The 19,769-nt window shown below is 49.2% G+C and overlaps 2 protein-coding genes across 2 annotated transcripts; both read right to left on the bottom strand.

The window, feature by feature from the left end:
• Window positions 1-1,770: 1,770 nt before the first annotated feature.
• Window positions 1,771-3,129, bottom strand: LOC119385304 (uncharacterized protein K02A2.6-like). Its single transcript, XM_037652771.1, has one exon. It carries the CDS (start codon window positions 3,127-3,129, stop codon window positions 1,771-1,773), a length of 1,359 nt encoding a protein of 452 aa, XP_037508699.1.
• A 434-nt stretch (window positions 3,130-3,563) lies between these two features.
• LOC119385303 (uncharacterized protein K02A2.6-like) lies at window positions 3,564-5,695 on the bottom strand. Its single transcript, XM_037652770.1, has 3 exons — window positions 5,492-5,695; window positions 4,397-5,332; window positions 3,564-4,343 (listed from the first exon to the last, which is right to left on the bottom strand). The coding sequence occupies exons 1-3, from the start codon at window positions 5,693-5,695 to the stop codon at window positions 3,564-3,566; spliced, it is 1,920 nt and encodes a 639-aa protein (XP_037508698.1).
• Window positions 5,696-19,769: the final 14,074 nt, after the last annotated feature.

Raw genomic sequence — 19,769 nt, 5'->3', positions numbered from 1 at the left:
CGGGCATTTTCTCTTTCGCTCGTAAGCCAACAGTACAATAAAAGTTTGATGTTCAATATGACACGGTGTTTCACGCTCTTTATATGATGTACTGGGCGAATTTCACGGACGAGTTTCACGGTTTACCGATGATTTCCTCCGGAGCTTCGCCCCAATCACCATTATTCACCCCGTGGATATGCTGTGATTTTTATATATGTTATAACACGGTTGTCTAAGCTAATTGCAGGTTACCGAAATTTCAAAAGCACTGAGCCACTGAGATGGAAATGCATTTATCACTCAGCTGCTCAGGTGCTGCTCAACTCTCTGCTGCTGCTCAGTCACGGGAGATGAAGCACCAGCAGCTTTTGTTATGGCAGCTTTTGTGGAAACCATATTTTAAACAACTGGGGCATCTCTTGGGTGTCCATTTCTTTTGAGCGCACTGCCGATACTGCCGAACCAAAGGAATATTCCTTTGGTTTGTACTATGTTATATGTGTGCGTATGTATGTCCGTGCTACCAAACAGCAGCCGCCTGTTCCTAACTATTAATCGGGCTATCAGTCTGCATGGTCACCTCGCCGTATCTGTTTTTCAGCAATTTCTATATATCATTATCTAGATCTCCCGAACTGACGCCACAGACACGAACCTCTTCACGTCCGGCACCACGCAGAGCAACGTCCAGGACGGCCTGGTCGGTCTCGCGACCTCCTGCATCCTGGGACACCAGTTATATCGGCTCAATATCGGCGACCGATTATACTACGAGCACGAGCGATAGGCCGGATTCTTGGCGCCAGGAGGAGGACGCTCTCTCGTTGGTGCGGACGCTGAAGGGGTATCCAGCAAAGTCAAAGTGCGAAATGTATCACGATCGTGGGGTACATTCAGAACGAGGACTTTGAAAAGGGGTGAAAATGAAAAACGCTTTGACAAGGTTGAAGAACGGAAAATATCGTTAGGATCTCGGAAAGGAAGATTTATTGGAGCTTATAGAGAACAGTGGCAAACACAGTTCGTTTCAGTGCATTCTATTAGGTATGTTTAATATGTCTTGCAACTTGCTTGTGCCAGTATATTTGGAAAATCTACGTTCTGTATTAGAAATACCTTCTGCTTCGTGAAACTGTGATGCTGTATAGGCGGTATTTCAATAGTGGTTTACGTCGCAGTGACGTGACACGAGCCACCTTACCAAAGCAGCCACCGGTGAAACGGTATCGGTGTGTAAAGAAAAGATCTTAGTTTGTGCGGGCGCGAGATCTCAATTAATCATCCCGAAAGCAGACTACATTTCTGTACACTATATGAGCACAAATGGTTCAGCAAGGTCACGAACATCAATGCGCTAGAAAGACGGTGAGCGTGCTCGGTGAGATGCGTAATAAATGCTTCAGGATGATTCGAAGAAAGTTTTTGTTATGTATGCATAACTGTAGTTTATTACCAGCTGACTTAGCTGGGTACAAAGCGTTGCCAAACAAGAGGAGGAATCAATCGTCCGTCAAAGCTACTGTTTACACCACACCCAAGGGCGGCGCCACGGGCGCTCATGGTTGCCGACCTTATTCACTGGTGAATACACAACATCCCTTCCGCCTTACGGAATGTAGTCCCGGTAACGCTGAGGGGCTTTCCTCTCACGTCAAGGGTATCTAGAAGCCTCGATTGTTGGAAGTTGGCTGGAAGAGCTGTGCTCCTGTGAAAGGCTTCCAGGTACTTCAGGACCGTCGGGTCCAGGGGCGGGACTGCTAGGTGGACTTGATATGGGTGAAGTGTCACTCATCTTGGCAGTGGTGGGTCCTGGCCAGTCACAGCGAGGTCATCACCATCGGCTGACTTCCCACAAGTATCACTGTCAGCTTCACTGAGGTCCAGTGGGCTGGCCCGGTTGCGGAGCTGATCGACGTGTCTTCGCCATAAGCTACCGTCGGACAGACGAAATTGGTAAGAAAGGGGTCCGGTGACTGAAGCAATGGACCCGGGGACCCACTTGGTGCCACCTTGATAGTTCCGTGCATACACAGCGTCGCCTGGATAGAACTGCCGAACACGTTGAGAACCATCACTAAAGTAATGCTGAAGGGACGATCCAACCATGTGAAAGTCTGGATGCAGACGGTCAATGGCCGATCGCAGTCGTCTCCCCATCAACAGTTCAGCGGGACTCTTCCCTGTAGTTGTACTGGGTAAAATGTGCTGGCCCAGCAAGAAACAAGACAGCTTGGTGGCCCAGTCTCCCTCCGACAACTTACGCAGGACTTGTTTCGTCTCCTGAACCATCCTCTCTATCTGACCATTCGATGAGGGGTGATAGGGCGCGACTTTAATGTGCCGAATTTGGTTTCTGTTTGCAAACTCGGCGAATTCTTCTGACGTGAACGCAGTTCCATTGTCCGACACTAACACTTCAGGAATGCCAAAACGAGCAAACATTGACCGAAGTTCTTTAAGAACGGCTCTTGTCGTCATCGATTCCATCAGGGAAACTTCCAGCCACTTGGAATGAGAATCGACGACTAGCAGAAACACTTTTCCCTTGAAGGGACCGGCAAAATCTATGTGCAAACGTGACCAAGGGTTCTTAGTGAACTCCCATGGGTGCACCGGTGCCTTACTGGGAGCTTGCCGAGTTTCTTGGCATACTTGGCAGCCAGCTACCTTGCGCTCTATGTGATTGTCGATGCCCGGCCACCAAACGGTGCTGCGTGCAAGACCTTTCATCCGTACTACGCCTGGGTGCGTGGTGTGTAGGATGTCTAGGACCTGGGCCTGTGCAGAACTTGGAATCACAACACGAGACCCCCACAGCACACAATTTCGGTAGGTGGACAGTTCGTTCTTCCCGGCCACCAAAGGACGGAATTCCTCGGGCACCTTCGTGGAAGGCCAACCTTGCAAAATCCAGCGATGTACCCGCGACAGAACAGGGTCTGTACGCGTCAATGCTGCGATCTTGGTAGAATCCAGAGGAACTTCCGGCACTGCTTCAAGCAGCAAAATGTCTCCCAACGGTGGCTCGTGCTCATGCCTGACCGGAAGCGGAAGACGACTGAAAACGTCGGCATGTGGCAACTTGGAGCCTGGTACGTACAAAAGTTCGTAGTTGTATGCAGAAAGTTGCAGACTCCAGCGCAACATCCGAGGTGACAATACGGCAGGAACCGGCTTGGCTTGGTGCAGGAGGCCTAGCAATGGCTTATGGTCTGTCAAGAGTTGAAACTTCCGACCAAAAATATACTGGTGGAATTTCTTAACTCCGAATAGCAAAGCCAGAGCCTCCCTGTCTATGTGCGCATAGTTGCGCTCTGCTTTTGATAAGGTTCTCGAGGCGAAGGCCACTGGTCTTTAGACACCATCTTCACCCACTTGGCTCAGTACCGCACCCAGCCCGCACGGAGACGCGTCGCAGGCCAGCCTTATGGGACGTGTCACATCATAGTGTGCTAAGACGGCTGATGATTCCAGCAGGCTCTTGGCATCTTGGTATGCCTTCGCTTCCGTCTCGGCCCAACTCCATGCCTTGTCCTTGTCCAGGACGCGGTGAAGTGGTTCCAACACATGTGACGCTCCTTTCAAGAAACGGCCATAAAATTTAAGGCTCCCAAGAACGACTGCAGCTCCTTCTTGTTCTTCGGTTCCGGAGCTTGCTTGATGGCTTCCACTTTTTCACGCAAAGGACTTACTCCGTCCTTGTTGACACGGTACCCCAGGTACGTCACTTCCTTGTCCCTGAATGCACACTTCTCGGCGTTCAGGCGAAGCCCGTCGTCTTGGATACGCTGCAGCACTTTGCGCAGCCGCTCGTCATGCTCAGCAACTGTTCTTCCGCCAATTAGGATGTCATCCAGAAAGCACTGAACCCCTTCCAGTCCGTTCAACAGTCCTTCCATATAACGTTGAAAGATGGCTACGGCGACTGCCACACCAAACTGCAATCGCGTCACCTTGAACAGGCCCTTGTGAGTTGTCACGGTCTGCAGCATGGCGGTGTCCTCATCGACACAGAGTTGCTGATAAGCTTGATCCAAGTCCAGCCGAGAAAACACTGCACATCCTCCCAGTCTTGCGAGCAGTTGTTCTGGAGTTGGAAGGGGATATGTCTCCCACTTGACGACAGGGTTGAGTGTTCCCTTGTAGTCCCCGCAAATTCTCATCTTTCCGTTCTTCTTCAGAATCGGCACAATTGGCGTAGCCCAGCGGGAATGCTTAATGGGAACGTAAATGCCTTGCTCGACCAACTGTTCGATGGCTTCCTCCACCTTGGGCAGTAGCGCGAAAGGTACTTGCCGTGGCTTGTGAAACTTGGGCGTGGCTTTCTCATCCACTAAGATCCGCACAGGAAGACCCTGCTTCTGCCCAGCCCAGGTTTGAACACATCTGGATAGTCCTGCAGCAGATTTTTTACGCTTGTCACCACCTTGCTCGGGTTGCGTGCAGCTGGTTGGACTTCTCGACTGGAACTTTTGGAAGCTGGAGCTCTGCTGAGCTGGTGCAGTCCCTCCAGTGTTATGCCTAGCGGTCGGAACCAGTCTCTCCCCAGGATGCTGACTCCCGACCCTTTCGTGACGAACAGGGGTAGTTTGCCCTCTCTACTGTTGTACTTTACAGGAACTTCCACTTCACCCACGACACAAACAGGCTGCTGTGTGTACGTCCGCACTCCCTTGGAACTTGGTCGGAGCGCCTTCTTCGAGATTCCCAGCTTGCTCAATGTCCATAAGTTGACAATAGAACAAACGGATCCAGAGTCCACTTCCATCGATACCTGGTGTCCGTTCACAATGACGTTAGCCATAAACGCTGGCAATCCACTAGCAATGTGGTAAAGTCCGTACACTCCTGAGTGACCCAAGTTGCCTGGGCGCTTATTGCCACTCTTTGCCTTGCTTCTTGCCTCTTCCTTTTGACGGCAGGCACGAACAATGTGACCTTTCCGCTTGCAGAAATGACACACTGCAGAGCGGAAACCACAGCTCGTAGCGTCGTGGTCACCGCTGCAGCGGGTACACCGCCCGGTTCTTGATTCCTTGGAACGCTCTTGTTTACCGCCCGGCTTGTCCGCCTTTGGTGCTTGACCCATCCGATGTAACTCGGACGCTGACGGCAACGCTCCCCGGATGGTTTCCGTTTGCCTCGTCGCATACTCGGCAGCGACGGCCTTTTCGTACGCCTTCTTGAAATCCAATGCAGTCTCAGCCAGGAGACGCCGTTGCAGCCCTTCGTCACGAACGCCACAGACTAGACGATCGCGGAGCATGTCCTCCAGGGTGACACCGAACTCGCAGTGCTCGGAGAGTCGGCGCAAGTCCGCAACAAAATCCGCGATACTTTCACCCGGCTGCTGACAGCGTTTGTGAAACGTAAAACGCTGTACAATCACCGAAGGCGTTGGCGTGAAGTGGTGCGTGAGCTAGGAAACAATGTCCGCATACGGCGTCTCAGCCGGTGTCGCCGGAGAACACAACGTGCGAAGGATGGCGTACGTAGCCGGACCACAAACGCTGCACAGCACTGCCCGTTGCTGCTGCTCCTCAACCACACCATTCGCCGTGAAATAGAACTGGAGGCGTTCGAGGTATGTAGGCCAGGCTGCCGCGTTGTCAGGAGAAAACTCTTCTATATTGCCCAGCCGGCCCATGAACACGTTTGAGACGCTAGGCTTAGCTTCCGAAGCACCCTCGCCTGAAGCGTTGTCCGAAGGCATCTCGCTCTACGTACTGCTGCCGACGTTCCCCGAAGCTCACCTTCGTTGCCTTGTGTGGCGCTTGCCGCTTGCTTTTGCAGCCGCCGTCGCTCACCCGTCGGTTCGTGAACTCGTCGCCAAATGTTATGTATGCATAACTGTAGTTTATTACCAGCTGACTTAGCTGGGTACAAAGCGTTGCCAAACAAGAGGAGGAATCAATCGTCCGTCAAAGCTACTGTTTACACCACACCCAAGGGCGGCGCCACGGGCGCTCATGGTTGCCGACCTTATTCACTGGTGAATACACAACAGTTTTCTTGACAATCTAATACATCTTAAAAAACGCAATGGTTCATGAACCTAGAGTGCAACCAAAGCGTTTCTACGCATCTATCGCCTATCACATTTCTTCTACATTAATGCAGGAAAGAGCGCAAGTGAGGAGGCAGTTGCGCATGCTTGCATTGGATCACGTTGAGCATATTAGGCAGAACAGGGGAGCCATCAACAAAAAAAAAACACAGGGGCTTTTTTTTCGTGCTACGCACTGATGCGCGCCTCTGAGAGTTGCCCCATCATGCTGGTCAAGATATGGATGATGACCTTGCACGATCGAGATCTTCATTGGCTCCCTTATGTGAGCATACTGTCCGTGTACAGGCTCCACCTAAATATCCGGGTTGTCGCACTGATAGCTACACATATCAAACAGCTACGCCTCTAGAAAAAGCTTAACGTGGTTTCTAGATATGGATGATGACCTTGCACGACGGAGATCTTCATTGACTCCCTTATGTGAGCATACTGTCCGTGTACAGGCTCCACCTAAATATCCGGGTTGTCGCACTGATAGCTACACATATCAAACAGCTACGTCTCTAGAAAAAGCTTAACGTGGTTTCTTCCTCTTGGCTGTGCCACGTGTCCAGTTGTCTCATGAAGCAGGTGTCTCCGTGTCTCCGCCATCTTCAGGTGGGCTGCCTGTGCGTCATCCATCCACCAAACTGCCTTCGCGCGACCATTCACCCACAACAGCTTCTTTCCATTCATAAACCAAAAATACGCCTGTGCTCGATGCGAAAAAGATCTGACAATATTCCTTCAACTCATCAGTATCGTTTAACAACAGCTGCACCTTCTCAGCATGATCTAATAACCACATAATCCTAAAGTCCTTAGAGCAGTGGATTCACAGAGTTTAGCAAACGTCTCCTAACAACTGCACGCGTCTATGCTACATCCACACTTGACTTCCGCAACTATACCTGGCTTCCAATAAACTTGCTGCTTCGAAAATGTCACGACCAAACTCGAAAAACAAAATGATACTTTAATGGAGGCTTAAGTAAGCCCTAGGCGTAATAAACATCTTGTTTCCCGTGCAATAAATTAAGTACGAAATCTTGGACATTACGGACTTCGGCGGCCATGCCATATTTCGCACGCAGCTGTAAGCGCGCCGTCCTCTCCTTGCTGAAATGCGCACTGCAGGAAGTAAACAGGTAGATTCGCTGGAAACTTGCAGTCGACAATTAAACTGAGCGGGGGTAGATAAAAAAAAACAAAACTTAATAAATCCGGCAACATCGAATCATAATATATGCTCAGCAGGACGGAAATGGAAAATAGTATATAAATCATTACGAAATTGAAACTGTATATAAAGTACTCCCGTTTTCAGTCATTTTCAATTATTGGTTAGCGCATAGTATTTAGCACTAATATTCTCACAGCTTTATCAATTTTCCTTTTATATATTTCATGCCTTCCCTGTGAGCGCTCTTGGCTGTATACCTGGATATGAAATCAGGAATCTAACATTATACGATGCTATATACCATGTGACTAAATGGCCGGAACGCGTGGTCTTAAAAAATGGTCGGTGCGTTCTACTGCCGGATAAACGGAGGGATCCTCCACCATAGTTGGCTATATCATAAGACCCGCCAAGCAGGACGCCGACCAAAGAAAATATTGTAGCGGACAAAGCAAGGTACAGTAATAACCAAGTTTTGTCAAGAAATGTTCAAGAGAAATTGCGCCGTCCCTTCAAAATAAATCAGGCCATAAGAACGACACGTCCTAATACAGACAAAACACGCCTGACACACGTTGTAATCTGTTAGGCTGATCTCTATTGTCATATAATGCAGCGTAATATAACAGTCAATTTCTCGCAATTTCGTCGTCACCTCGGCCTCTACACGGACATTATGCTTGTCTGCGCGTGGAAGGGCCTGTGCCTGCCGTGTGGAATGAGCGACATAAAAGTCATTCTTTGCACGTTACCGGTTTCCATTCGCCAGCATAGTGAAGAGAGAGATTTCAGGTTGAACGCGTTACACAAATGACGGAGGCCGACCACCGCAATCCCACATTGTTTATCAGTTGCAGGAGCGCCGAGTGCCGCGTAAACTTAAGGGCAAATGAACTGTCAGGAAATTCAATAATTATATTTCAATCAGTTCATTGAACGTGCAGGCAGACAACAGACTGGCCAAAGATCTTTCTTTTTAACATTTCAGATCATTGCGTCAGCTGGCAGAGCAGGTCTGGACTACGTGGTTCGTTTTATCGGGCCTCTCAGATTCACATCGGCAAACACAGAGTTAACACGAACTTATCCAAAAAATTACACCACTGCACACAAACGCCGACGTGAGAGTGCCGCTACCCGACACCTAAATCAAGGATTAGGGTCACCTGAAGTATTTTTTTCTTTTCTCCTGAATGGCAAACGAGGCTGCAATGAAAAGCGAAAAGTGGCTCCTCAGAGGCAGCTCTCAATGGCGCAAAAAAGGGTACTGTACTCAAGTATTCTTCCTTGCCGGTTTCAGGAGCAGACAGTGGAGAAACACCCAAGCGCTGTGCCTGCGAACGCTTTTCTTTGCATTTAGCGCATCACACACGAGGCGCACACCCCACCAGCGCCAAGCAACAAGGCTCACTCGCACGAATGCTTTCAAGCGAAATCTCCCTTCTTCGCGTTTCACGGACGACAATCGGGAAAAACATTCTACCGCCGCGCGACTATGTGATGCTTACGCGGCCTTATGATGATAAACCACTGAGCAAGCATCCTAGTGCCGTGTCTGTGTATTTCCGACACGAAACTACAGGCGAACACCAATACTCAGTCAGTAGAGTTCGTGAAGTTTTGCGATCTAAATTTGAGCCTGCTGATCTGCAGGAAGCACTATTCGCGCGTCTCAACTGCGTCAACAGCCAGCTACACGGTGACCTCACAGCGATGAAGAGTTCGGAAGAATACGGGAAACGCACTTAGGGCATCTCCAATATTCGAAAAGCGAAGAAATTACGACCACATCACGTCCAAAAGTGCGAAAATATGCGGGGGGGAAACACGCTTACCACGTCAAGAACAAACAGCAACTGGCGACGACACCACGTTCAAGCGCGCTCGAATCTATGAGCACGAGCGGCCGTGCTATGAGCAACGTGCTCTGAGCTCCTTAGCGCTTCGGAGTGCGGCCATAGCGCAATCACACAACATACAACCACCCGCGCATCCACGATAAAGACGCTTGATGCGTCCGAACTCTTCTAACAAGCAGCACACGGTGATAACACCACGTTCAGCCGCACCCGAGTGCATAGGAAACGCGCTCAGCGCGTCTTAGCTGTGCGAAGAGCAACGAGGAACTACCTGACCCTTCACGTGGCGCAGCAAACGCAACCGCGCGTAGCGCGTCTTCTGAATTCTTCGCATACGAGCAGGCGACAACGCCACGTTCACTAGTCCACCGATCTCCGGGATATGCGTTTGGATCGTCTGAGCAGCAAGTTCCTATCAGATCGGACCACACAATCAACCGCTCGAGAACCTAAAACGCGCCAGACGGCTCTGCGCCCGGCGAAGAGTGAACGTCAACTGGCGATCGGCCCACTCGAAGCACCCTAGCCAGTGGTTGCGAACAATTGGAAGCGATCGCAGCGCCGTCTGCATTCTGCAGGCAATCGCACTTATAAAGGAAACTCTATATAATTTTCAGAAGTAACGAATATTACAGTGGAAGTAATAAAATTTTATATTTCTTTTCAAACTGCGCTCTATAATAATGGCAAGCTGAGGCAGTTGAACAAGTAAGAATTCATTGCGTAAATGATTTTGCTGGCTCCAGCGTTTAGCGTCTGTTCGCCTGTTGCACCGGAGCGAACCACAAATAATCCAACACGGCTGCTCGCATTCGGCAGCCTCTCTAGGAGTAAGTTGGGTCGCGTTTGCGCAGTAGTGGATAAGTAAGTTCAATGTAAAAAAAAAGTCGAGTGAACATGAAGTTAAACACCGGGAGAGGTTGGTGGAATGTGGAAAGGGTGATGTGTATCTCATTCCCTTGTCTTGCGGAAAGTGCTATATCGGCCAAACCGGCAGGTGGTGTAAATTTCAGCCGTAGCTGCGTGAAAGAAAGGTGCTGTCCCGCCATAAAGATAGGACAGCGCGAGAAGTAGTTGTGGCGTTTTTTATCCACAAGTAACGCAATATGTGCGTTGCCAGGCCCTCAGTTGCGTTGCACAAACTAGAGATAGATTATCTAACCGCCAGCAAATGATCGTTCACGTGGTTTGTGTATCCGTTCTTTGTACTTGTGTTTCTTCAGTACAAAATCTGCGTTTATGCGTGTGTTACTTGTCCCAGTTTTTCGCGCAGTTCTTCATAGTCATTAATTACCAACTCGCCCCGCGATGAGTCATTCTAAGTTGTAAACGAAGTGTTAGCCGATCTGAAAAAGCAAATTCCGTTTTTTAGATTCCGCCGCAGCAAAATCATGGCTTTGGTTCACATTTGCCATTCTTTGATGGTAAGTGGCTTCCTTGAGGACCACCAAACTGCCGGCTATAAATCCATGTTATGCATTCCTCGAAGAAGATGTGATGTTCAGAGCCGTCCGACATGGCATACCTTATTTTGTCGTCTTGCCTACTTACTGCGAAACTGTCGAGGCTGTCAAAAACTTGTCCATTCATTCTACGAACTCTGCAGTAGATTTGACATTTACAGGAAGCTATCCAATGGCCATGAGAATGAGTGATGCAGTGCAAACCGGTTGGTAAGTTTTTTGTACAGGGTTTCATTGTTTCCCCACTCCACAACCTCTGAGCCAATTGTAACCCTATATTCACCTCAAGTTGCGTCTTGTGCATTTTATGAGATGTGGAGTGCCAAATATGAATTATACTTATCTATTAACTCTGACAAAAGGGCTCATATAAAGAGTGGACAAGCATTTTCGACAAACTCAAATTGTTTGAGCGCTGGTCACATATTACTGCTTTTACCACAAGACATTCTGTTTCAAGTTGTTGAATTAAACCAAGTGAAGCCGTGGCATCACAAGGGCTTTACTTGCATTGTGGGACACCACAAAAGCGACTGGCTGCATCCAACTTGTCGATATCCTAGGCACAGTCACATCAAGTGTTGTGTTTGCTACACGAGGAGTCCTCCTACTTCCATAATCTGTAAAGCCAATTACAATGTCATTTGACTGATCGCACGTCAAATCCCGTTTCAACGCTATTTCATGAAACAGCACACATCATTCTCGGCGTTTAGGTGGCAACTCCTTGGTTATAGATTTAATTGTATGCATGGCACCAGGTAGGATGTCAGGTGTCATGGGGATGTCTGCCAGCCACCGCCTCAACGTCCTCTCATGAGGCAAGTGGAGCACCTCCCTCAAGAAGCGACAGGATTTTTGCGAAAGGAAGAATATGTTTAGGCTGAATTTGTTCATTCTCTTTCACCAATGCTTTTGAGATATTGGAAGAAAACAGAGCCGAATTTGAGCTTTTGCCAATTCGAAAACGTCCCTTGGTACATGTGGCTCAATCCTGTCCAGTGCCTCGAGGCGTGTAATGTATTTAACACGAAACTGTTTTATGCCGGGGGTCCACCACGGCTCCACTGACGTATATGCGGCACGGATATGACGTTGTAAAACATACACTAAGAGATAGCAAAGAAAAAAGTTGGCCGCGTATCTGCGTGCTACGCTGCAAATCTCGCCGAAAGACGATAGACGAGCGCTGCGTGAGATATCAGCGCCATGTGGCATACGTCGCGAAACATGAGCTTGTACAGAGGGTTTCCTTCTTCCGTGGCAGAGGGCGTTCGTCGCCGTCTTCCATTAGGGAGCCGCATTTTCGGCGCAGCCGCAATTTTAAGCGCAGCTTAAGAAACTAGGGTCTTTAGAATCGCGTATCTATGTATTTTCTGGTAAAGGAACACTACCTAATACTTCTGTAGTGATGTTGCGCCTCAGTTATGCGTAATGTTTGCTTTTTGATCCACAATGTACACAAGTATGAACCTACAAACCAGTTCAGGATGGCTGGCCCTTGGGCAAGTGTTTCAACTTTTGCCGGGTGGCTGAAACGGGTGACAGAGAGACAAACAGACAGACCAAAATTTCTGCGTTTAAGTTCCCAAAGAAAGACTATCGTCTTTAAAAACTAGAAGATAACATTCCGTTGCCGGTAGTCGAACCTACGACCACTCGCTCTGCAGCGCGAAGCCACTCGGCTACAGAGCGTACGTTCCTCAAATTACTAACGCCGAGCTATTTATATACACCATTTACCGTTGGCAGTCCTCGGAGCTCAGTGGCTTCAGCGCGTTCTTGTTATCACTAGCGAGATGGCGCGAAGAGCGCGCCGGGTGCACTTTAAAGGTCGTCACCCCGCGCGCTGAGATGCGAGGGCGCCTCTACAGAGGGCGTCTTTCGTGCGAGCGCGCTTATCTCGTGATCGGGACGGTTTCTTCGTCTTCTGTTTTCACCGCACGTTTCCGTTGACGTTACAAGGAGCACGAAGGTCACTTCGCTCGCTACAGTGGTCGCGTTTCGGAAAGGAGCGCGCTCGTCACAAAGAAGTAACAATTGTGACAGTTACAGTTCGCACTCCTCCTGTGTATGTTCTTTTAGTGCGTCCTTTCTGCTTTGAGCTTGCTGCAAGTTTTGAGAGCTGCTTGCCGTTTCCGCGTGAGATTACAATTTGTTACTGTAGCTTTCATTCCTTCGCCCTTGTGGCGAAACAATGCACGATAAACGTTCAACTACCTCTAGCTCTGAAGACATGTTTCACTTTTGTGTTATACCGATTCCTATGAAGGGGGGATCAGCCATGTTTTACAGCGAAAGCTGTTATGAGATCATTTCACCGGCCGTTTTTGGCGCCGTAGTTGTCCGCCGCCGCCGCCGCTGCCGGTGTCCGTAACCAGTATCGCTCGAAATAAGAAAAGAAATGAAATAACAAAAAAATTCCACGATGGAACGAGGTCCGAACCGGGGCCCTCTGCGTGGGAGCCCAGTATTCAACCTCTGAGCCATGCAGGTGCTTCAAACTGCTTTGCAAGAAGGTCCTATACAGGCTTCATGTCGGGAAGGAACCACATTAGCATATGCAATATAGCGTGGTAGAAGAGTAAAATAAGCACCAAGCGTCGCACAACGCGAATTCTGTAACCGGGCGTCACACAGTGCGAATTGCGCAACGAGTAGGTTGTTGAATGCTTCCAACCCATTACAAAGCACTCTGCCATAATTCTTCATCGTCATCAGGCACAGCATCAACAAAGTGCGCATAATGTCCTACATGGCTTTAGCAGGTACCAACGCTCTCCGTAGAATGACGAAAAATGGCACAGTGCCTGCTGCCCTACTTCTCAAAAATTACAATTATTTATAGCGTAGTGGGTTCCTCGCAAGTGCACTTGTATTGGTTGCCAAGGAACACCATAAGCGCATGATCCACTTCCTCGGGGTCTCAGTAAAATTACAATGATTATATAGCGTAGTGGGTTCCTCGCAAGTGCACTTCTATTGGTTGCCAAGGAAGCCCATAAGCGCATGATCCATTTCCTCGGGGTCTCAGTAAAGTTCTTCGCCCCCCCCCCCCGTCTCGCTCCCACGTCAACGTATGTTATACAGCATGACGGGAGAGCGAAATAGCGACCGGGCGTCACCCAATGCAAATTACATAACTGGTGGGCCGTTTAAAAATTCCAACCCATTACAAAGGGCTGAGCCATAATTCTTCATCGTCATCAGTCGTCGCGTCAACAAAGTGCACATAATGCCTTACAGACGTGTAGCTGGTGCCTCGCTTCTCCTCAGAATGACTAATAATGGCTTAGTAGGTGCTTCCCAACTTCACAAAAATTGTGATTTATGGCGTAGTTCGGTACCTTTCAAGTGTACTTGTATTGTAGCCCCAAGACAGCTTAACGGGCTCTAGAAACGCCGCTCTTCCAGCTTTCGCTGTGACTGTGCTGCGGTTTCAGCGCAGGCCTGGCGTTTTTTTTTTTTTTACTTGGTGTTTGCTTTTAATCGGGGACATTAATAAAGCTTGGTGCCCCGGCGACACTGGTCGCTTCCACCGCATTTTCGTGGGCGCCGTCGCGGAATTGTCTGCAAGCGGCCCCATAAGGAAAGGATACGGAAAGACTGAGCAGCAGTCGTTGTCGGAGCATTCGGACCAAGAAAATGGTGCCGTTTTCTTCGACACCCAGAGCCACAGGATCTCACTGTGCTGCCACAAATCGACGAGAACACACTATCGGAGTTCTGCGCGTTTAAAAACTCATCCCGACGGCAGCTGCAAGAGGCACTTCGCTACGCAAAGCCGAACTGCTGTTTTCTAATTTCGATCTGAGGTAGGCGTTCAAAAAAATTGTTCGTTGCAGTGGAGATGTGACTCAAACTTCCTAGGTGACCTTGGACTGCAAGACGTCTACATTGTATTTTAAACTGTGATTATTTACGCGCATCATAAACACTCGTCAGATATCGATACCACAAACGTCTCTGGCTCCACTTTCACTCTGAAGCACCATGAAAACTTGCTCGTACCAAGTCCAGGACAATTCGGGAATTTGCTGGCTCTGTGGTGCCCGTCGATTCCGTTCCCATCGAACCGCCACTATCACTTTGGACAGAAAAACGGGCGTTTCCTGCCGTCGCAAGTAGTTCCCCGTTATGCAAGCGAGCTCTATATCCACGCACAAATCACAGGGCGGAACATACAGTCAGGTGGTGTACAAGTATCACAAGAGCCATCGACAGAAGATCGTTTACGTTGCTCAAAGGTTTGTACCGACTTCACCTTTAACATTCACGAGAAACCTTTGGCAGTGACCGAATGTACACCTACGTGGAGATACCTTGGGGTCCACTTTGCCGTTAAGGGGCTTGAGAAGGGCCTGGTGAGGAAACAGTTGTTAACACCGATCGACAAGGTTTCGAGGGCACCACTAAACCCTCAACAGCGGTTGGTGGTTCTTAGGTTCTAGTTGCTGCCACGGTTATACCATCGTTTAGTGCTGGGACTCATCTCCGCCCACAGCCTCCTCACTCTTGACAGAGTAATCAGGTCTGCCCTGAGGAAATGGTTGGCTCTGCCCCAGGACACACCACTTCGCTTCTACTATGCGGCTGTCGAGGATGGTGGCCTTGGAGTTCCATGTCTGCGGACCACCATACCTGCCTTGCGGGTAAAGAGGTATGACAATGTGGCAAAGTCAACGAATGCATCATGTGCATTTGCCGCCACTCGGCCCACTATGCTTCACCTAAGGAGTCAGGCAGATAGGCTCACCTTCTTAAGGGGTTCGAGGGTCGGATTGAGCAAACAGTCACGGAAGTACTGGGGCCAGGACTTACACAGGTCCTTCGACGAGAGGCCCTTGAACAATGCAAGGAGGCACCCGGCTCCACTTCATGGTTCAGTGATGGAGCTTCCCTCCTTCGTGGGCGGGAATTGTAGTGAAGTTCTATATAGGTGCTATGCCGAATCTGACCCGGCTGAGGAGGGGGAGGGAGCTACCCAAGCAATGTAGGGCAGGATGTGAGGCCGACGAGTCTCTGGGACACATCCTCCAAAATGTCACCGAACCCATCACGCTAGAATTAAGCGTCATGATAATATATTGAGGCACTTATCCCGGCGACTGACCGAAGTCGGGTGGAAGGTACAACAGGAGAGGCACTTCAAGACCTCTCAGGGCACAAAAATCCCTGATTTGGTGATTACCCGTGACGGTCGTTCCCACATCCTTGATGTTCAGGTTGTGGAAACACGTGTCGCACTCACGGAAGCTCACCACCCCAAGGCCTACAAGTGCAAGATACCTGACTTACTGTATCAAATCTTGCCAACACCGACGGTGTCCAGTGTAACTGTCACATACAGATGCACTTAAGTAGGGGAATCAGTAACAGTGCAGACTGAGGCAGGTGTAGGCCGGCGCGACCTCAAGATAATGACCATTCGATGTATTCAGGCGGGGCTTGCAGCGCTTCGTATACACCAAGAGACGACAGCCGTGCGTCATCGGGGCCAGACCCGAAACGGATAGTCTCTTGTCTCATCACCACAAGCCGTGGTGACAAATGGTCCCTCTGCCATGTCAGAGGACAACATTTCAGAAGGCAACAAAACATTTTGGATATCAACAAAATAGAATCTGTTCAGCAGAAAGCTGTACGCTTCATTTATCGTCGCTTTGACAGGTATTTTTCACCTAGTTCCCATCTTCCTATCTTACAGCTTCCAGTCTCTCTTCCCGTCGTCACGTTGAATGTTTGAAGTTTCTTTATACCTTAAGTAATTCCCCACGGTTCCCCCTACTCAGCAAATACATCGCACCCGCTAGACCAACAACCACCCGAAATTACCATGAGTTGAACATGTCTACTTTTATCCATCGTACGGTGGCATATAAATATATATTTTTTTCTTCATTCTATTGAATTGTGGAATGGTTTACCTCATTACGTTCGATCTTTATCACTCGATGACTTCTTATTGTATGTTACTAACCCTTGATGTTGAGCGCCCTTGTTATGCTCTTCTATATATGTATTTGCCCACTCCTGCGATAGCCCTGCGGGGCTGCAGTATGTTGAAATAAATAAATATAAAAATTCGGTCTTTGACGATAAAATGCGACTTTATCTCACGTCTGAATGTTCCTTTGTCTAAGCTGTTAGTGTATGAATGTTTTAAAATCTATAATTGTATTTAAGTTTCGCGTTTCGTACAGCTCCTAATTATTAAATAGTAGACACGGCAGACATTACTAACGTACTGATTAACAATACACACGTATATTGCCATAACAGCTCCGTGCAGTGTCACACTGCACAATGTAACTTTTTCATTCAATCAAACACGAACTCATGACCGTGTTTGCGATAAGAAAAGGAAGGTGCACAATAAAGTGAATGTGAATTCTGCGATTGACACAGAAAAAAATTAGTTGCACCATGCAGCTAATGAGTGCTTGCACAATTATAAAAAAGTCACAGTTTCGCCGCAACGGCGAAGCAATGAGTGCGATAGCAAGAAACTAATGCTATACGAAGTGACGCTCGCCAATGGATACTCTCAGTTTGAACAGCGCTCCTGTTGCAAAGGCGGCCGAACCAGCGAAGGATACTAGCGTGCTTCAAGTGTCGAGCTGTGACACTTGACAGTTAGCGCTCATATTCTGTTTGTACGTTTAGCGGCATCCCTTGAGCTCAAGTGACTCTCGTACGCTCCGTAACATGAGCGCGGAGATCACGGTGAAAGCTTGAAACATCCTTCTTCCCCTCACCACGAGAAAACCGCGCGAGCAGACAGCGGAAGGGCAAGGTTCTCCCTTGCCCAAGTATAAGAAGAAGCGAGCGAGCGAGCCGACGACTCTTAAATGCACTCGTAAATCTCGCTGGTAATGAAGAAACGCTTATAAGTAGGGGTGTGCGAATATCAAATTTTTCGAATACGAATCGAATACGAATATCCACCTTCGAATATCGAATCGAATATCAAAGAAAAAATTCCTCCACAGTAACAATATTTTATTTAACATGTAGCTATTTGAAAAAAAAAAAAACATTAACAGCCTGACTGGCAACACAACATTGCTATCTCCAGAACACAATGTCCAGGCTAGCCCAATGCACATCACAACACAAGCAAATATCACGGCACAATGAAAGTGATGACTAGATGTTATCATGAAGAAATATGAGTTGCTCCACATGATCAGGCAGCAGGCGCTCCCTTCTAACATAGACACCCCCCCCCCCACCCTGCAACTGAAAAGGCACGCTCGTTGGAACAGAAGTGGCTGGCATAGGGAGGTACATGGGGCAAAGCTTTGCCAGACTGGGGTATCTGAAGGTGCCTACAGTCCGCCACCAGTCACGTGGGTCACTGTCTTTCTTCATAAGTGGTTCCGCATAGTGAACGAGTGGTAGTGCGGCACGTTACGGCCGCATAATATTGAAAATGTACGGTTACATGATCGCCAACAGCGCTGCACGTCGGAGATGCATCAGCAATAAAGCATACGTATTGGGGCGCTCGTCGCAGGCAGATATCGTGCCTCCGTGTACTTACGATGTTTATCGCTCCTCTCGGCAGCGTTTTTAGCTATACGAATGCAGCAGAAATGTGGAAGACGAGTTATTTTATGCATGATAATCGAATCGCATATTCGAATTTTTCGAATATTCGAAGTTATCGAATATTCGAAACTTTTCGAATACACGATTTTAGAATCGAATACGAATATTTTGAATGTAATATTCGACGAATATTCGAAACTTTCGAATATTCGCACACCCATACTTATAAGCGCCTGCCGTCTCTGAGTCCGTCCAGCGGTAAAGGGTGTGTATATAACGCTCGCCGTTAGCTACGTGGAGGATCTGCGTTTCGTGGCGTTGTGGGTAGCGCCACTCACTGCGGAGCAAAAGGTCCCTGGTTCGATTCCGCTCTTCGGAAACATTTTTCTGAATTATTTTTCTTTGGGACTTTATATATATATATATATATATATATATATATATATATATATATATATATATATTATGACGATGAGCAGCGGCCGAGAAAGACGAGGCAGAATAGAACAGCCGGCCTAGCGAACAGGCGTTGTGTCTATTTCTCTCGTCTTTACAATGGCGCAGTCGTCGAAAGGTAACCCCAGCTGTTAGCTTGAGGCAACGCGTCTTCCAGAGGAACGCCGGCACGCTTCCTCGCTGATGGAACCCGCAAGTATACCACCGCGGCAAGCATCCATCCCACCACCAGCGGACGGCGTCCAGGCCTCCATTGTGGTTCTTGGGAACTACTTGTCCGGTGACGTGCTACTTCGCGGCAACAATGCGCACGGGCTCCTCTCACCCAGGGACGGCGTACATGCCTCCTCGCCACCACCTGCCAATCTGTCGGCGCTTCAGGCACCGTCCGTGGACGGCGTCCAGGCCTCCTCGGCGGCTCAAGCCTCCTTCATCGACACCGCAGTACCAGTTAACAACAAGCCATCGCACGGGTACCGGTTACCTCGGAACGCGGTTGACGCTTCGAACGGCAAGGACCCCGCAAATGCCGTCCACGCTTCCCACAGCAACAACGGCTTACTCAGTACTCCATCGGCACCCGAGCCGCTTAGGGGTGCTGTCCAAGCTCCCTCGGACAAGGGTCCCTCTTCTGTGAGTACGCCGATCGTGTCATACTCCTCGGACGTCACCACAGGCACCACGCGCGGATCGCCCGAGAGCGCCGCCGAGCTTTCCGCCACCATCGCGCGACTCCGAGTCACGGTGAACGCCTTGGCAGCGTCAATCTCCGTGCTGTGTCCTGCCGCCTTGCCAGCACTGCATTCGCTAAGTGCCGCGTTGGCCGCCGCCGCCTCGCAAGACCATGAAGAGAGCTCACCCGAGAGCCGCAGAGAGCTGCGGTGTGCCCTCACGGAGCTCTCATACCAACTCGACTGGTTGGCGTCGTCATGCCCCGGAGTTTCGCCTGCCGTAGCACCATCACCGGCTGCCTGCGAACTACCGGAATTCCGCGGCTTCCAGGACGACGTTTTCCTTTGAATTGACACCATCAACTCGCTCGGCACCCGCCACGACTGGACGGACCATCAAAAATGGATGATTGCCATCGACAGCCTTCGCGATGCCGCTAAGGCATGGCATGCCTACGAGGGCGTCAGGCAGCCATCCTGGTCGGCATGGTGTGCAAAAATCACAAATCTTTTTCGTCCTCTTTCACATGCGTGTGACCCTATCTCCCCAGA

The sequence above is a fragment of the Rhipicephalus sanguineus genome, chromosome 3, assembly GCF_013339695.2.
Source record: "Rhipicephalus sanguineus isolate Rsan-2018 chromosome 3, BIME_Rsan_1.4, whole genome shotgun sequence".
NCBI lineage: Eukaryota > Metazoa > Arthropoda > Arachnida > Ixodida > Ixodidae > Rhipicephalus > Rhipicephalus sanguineus.
This window is presented reverse-complemented; position numbering and strand designations above follow the sequence as displayed.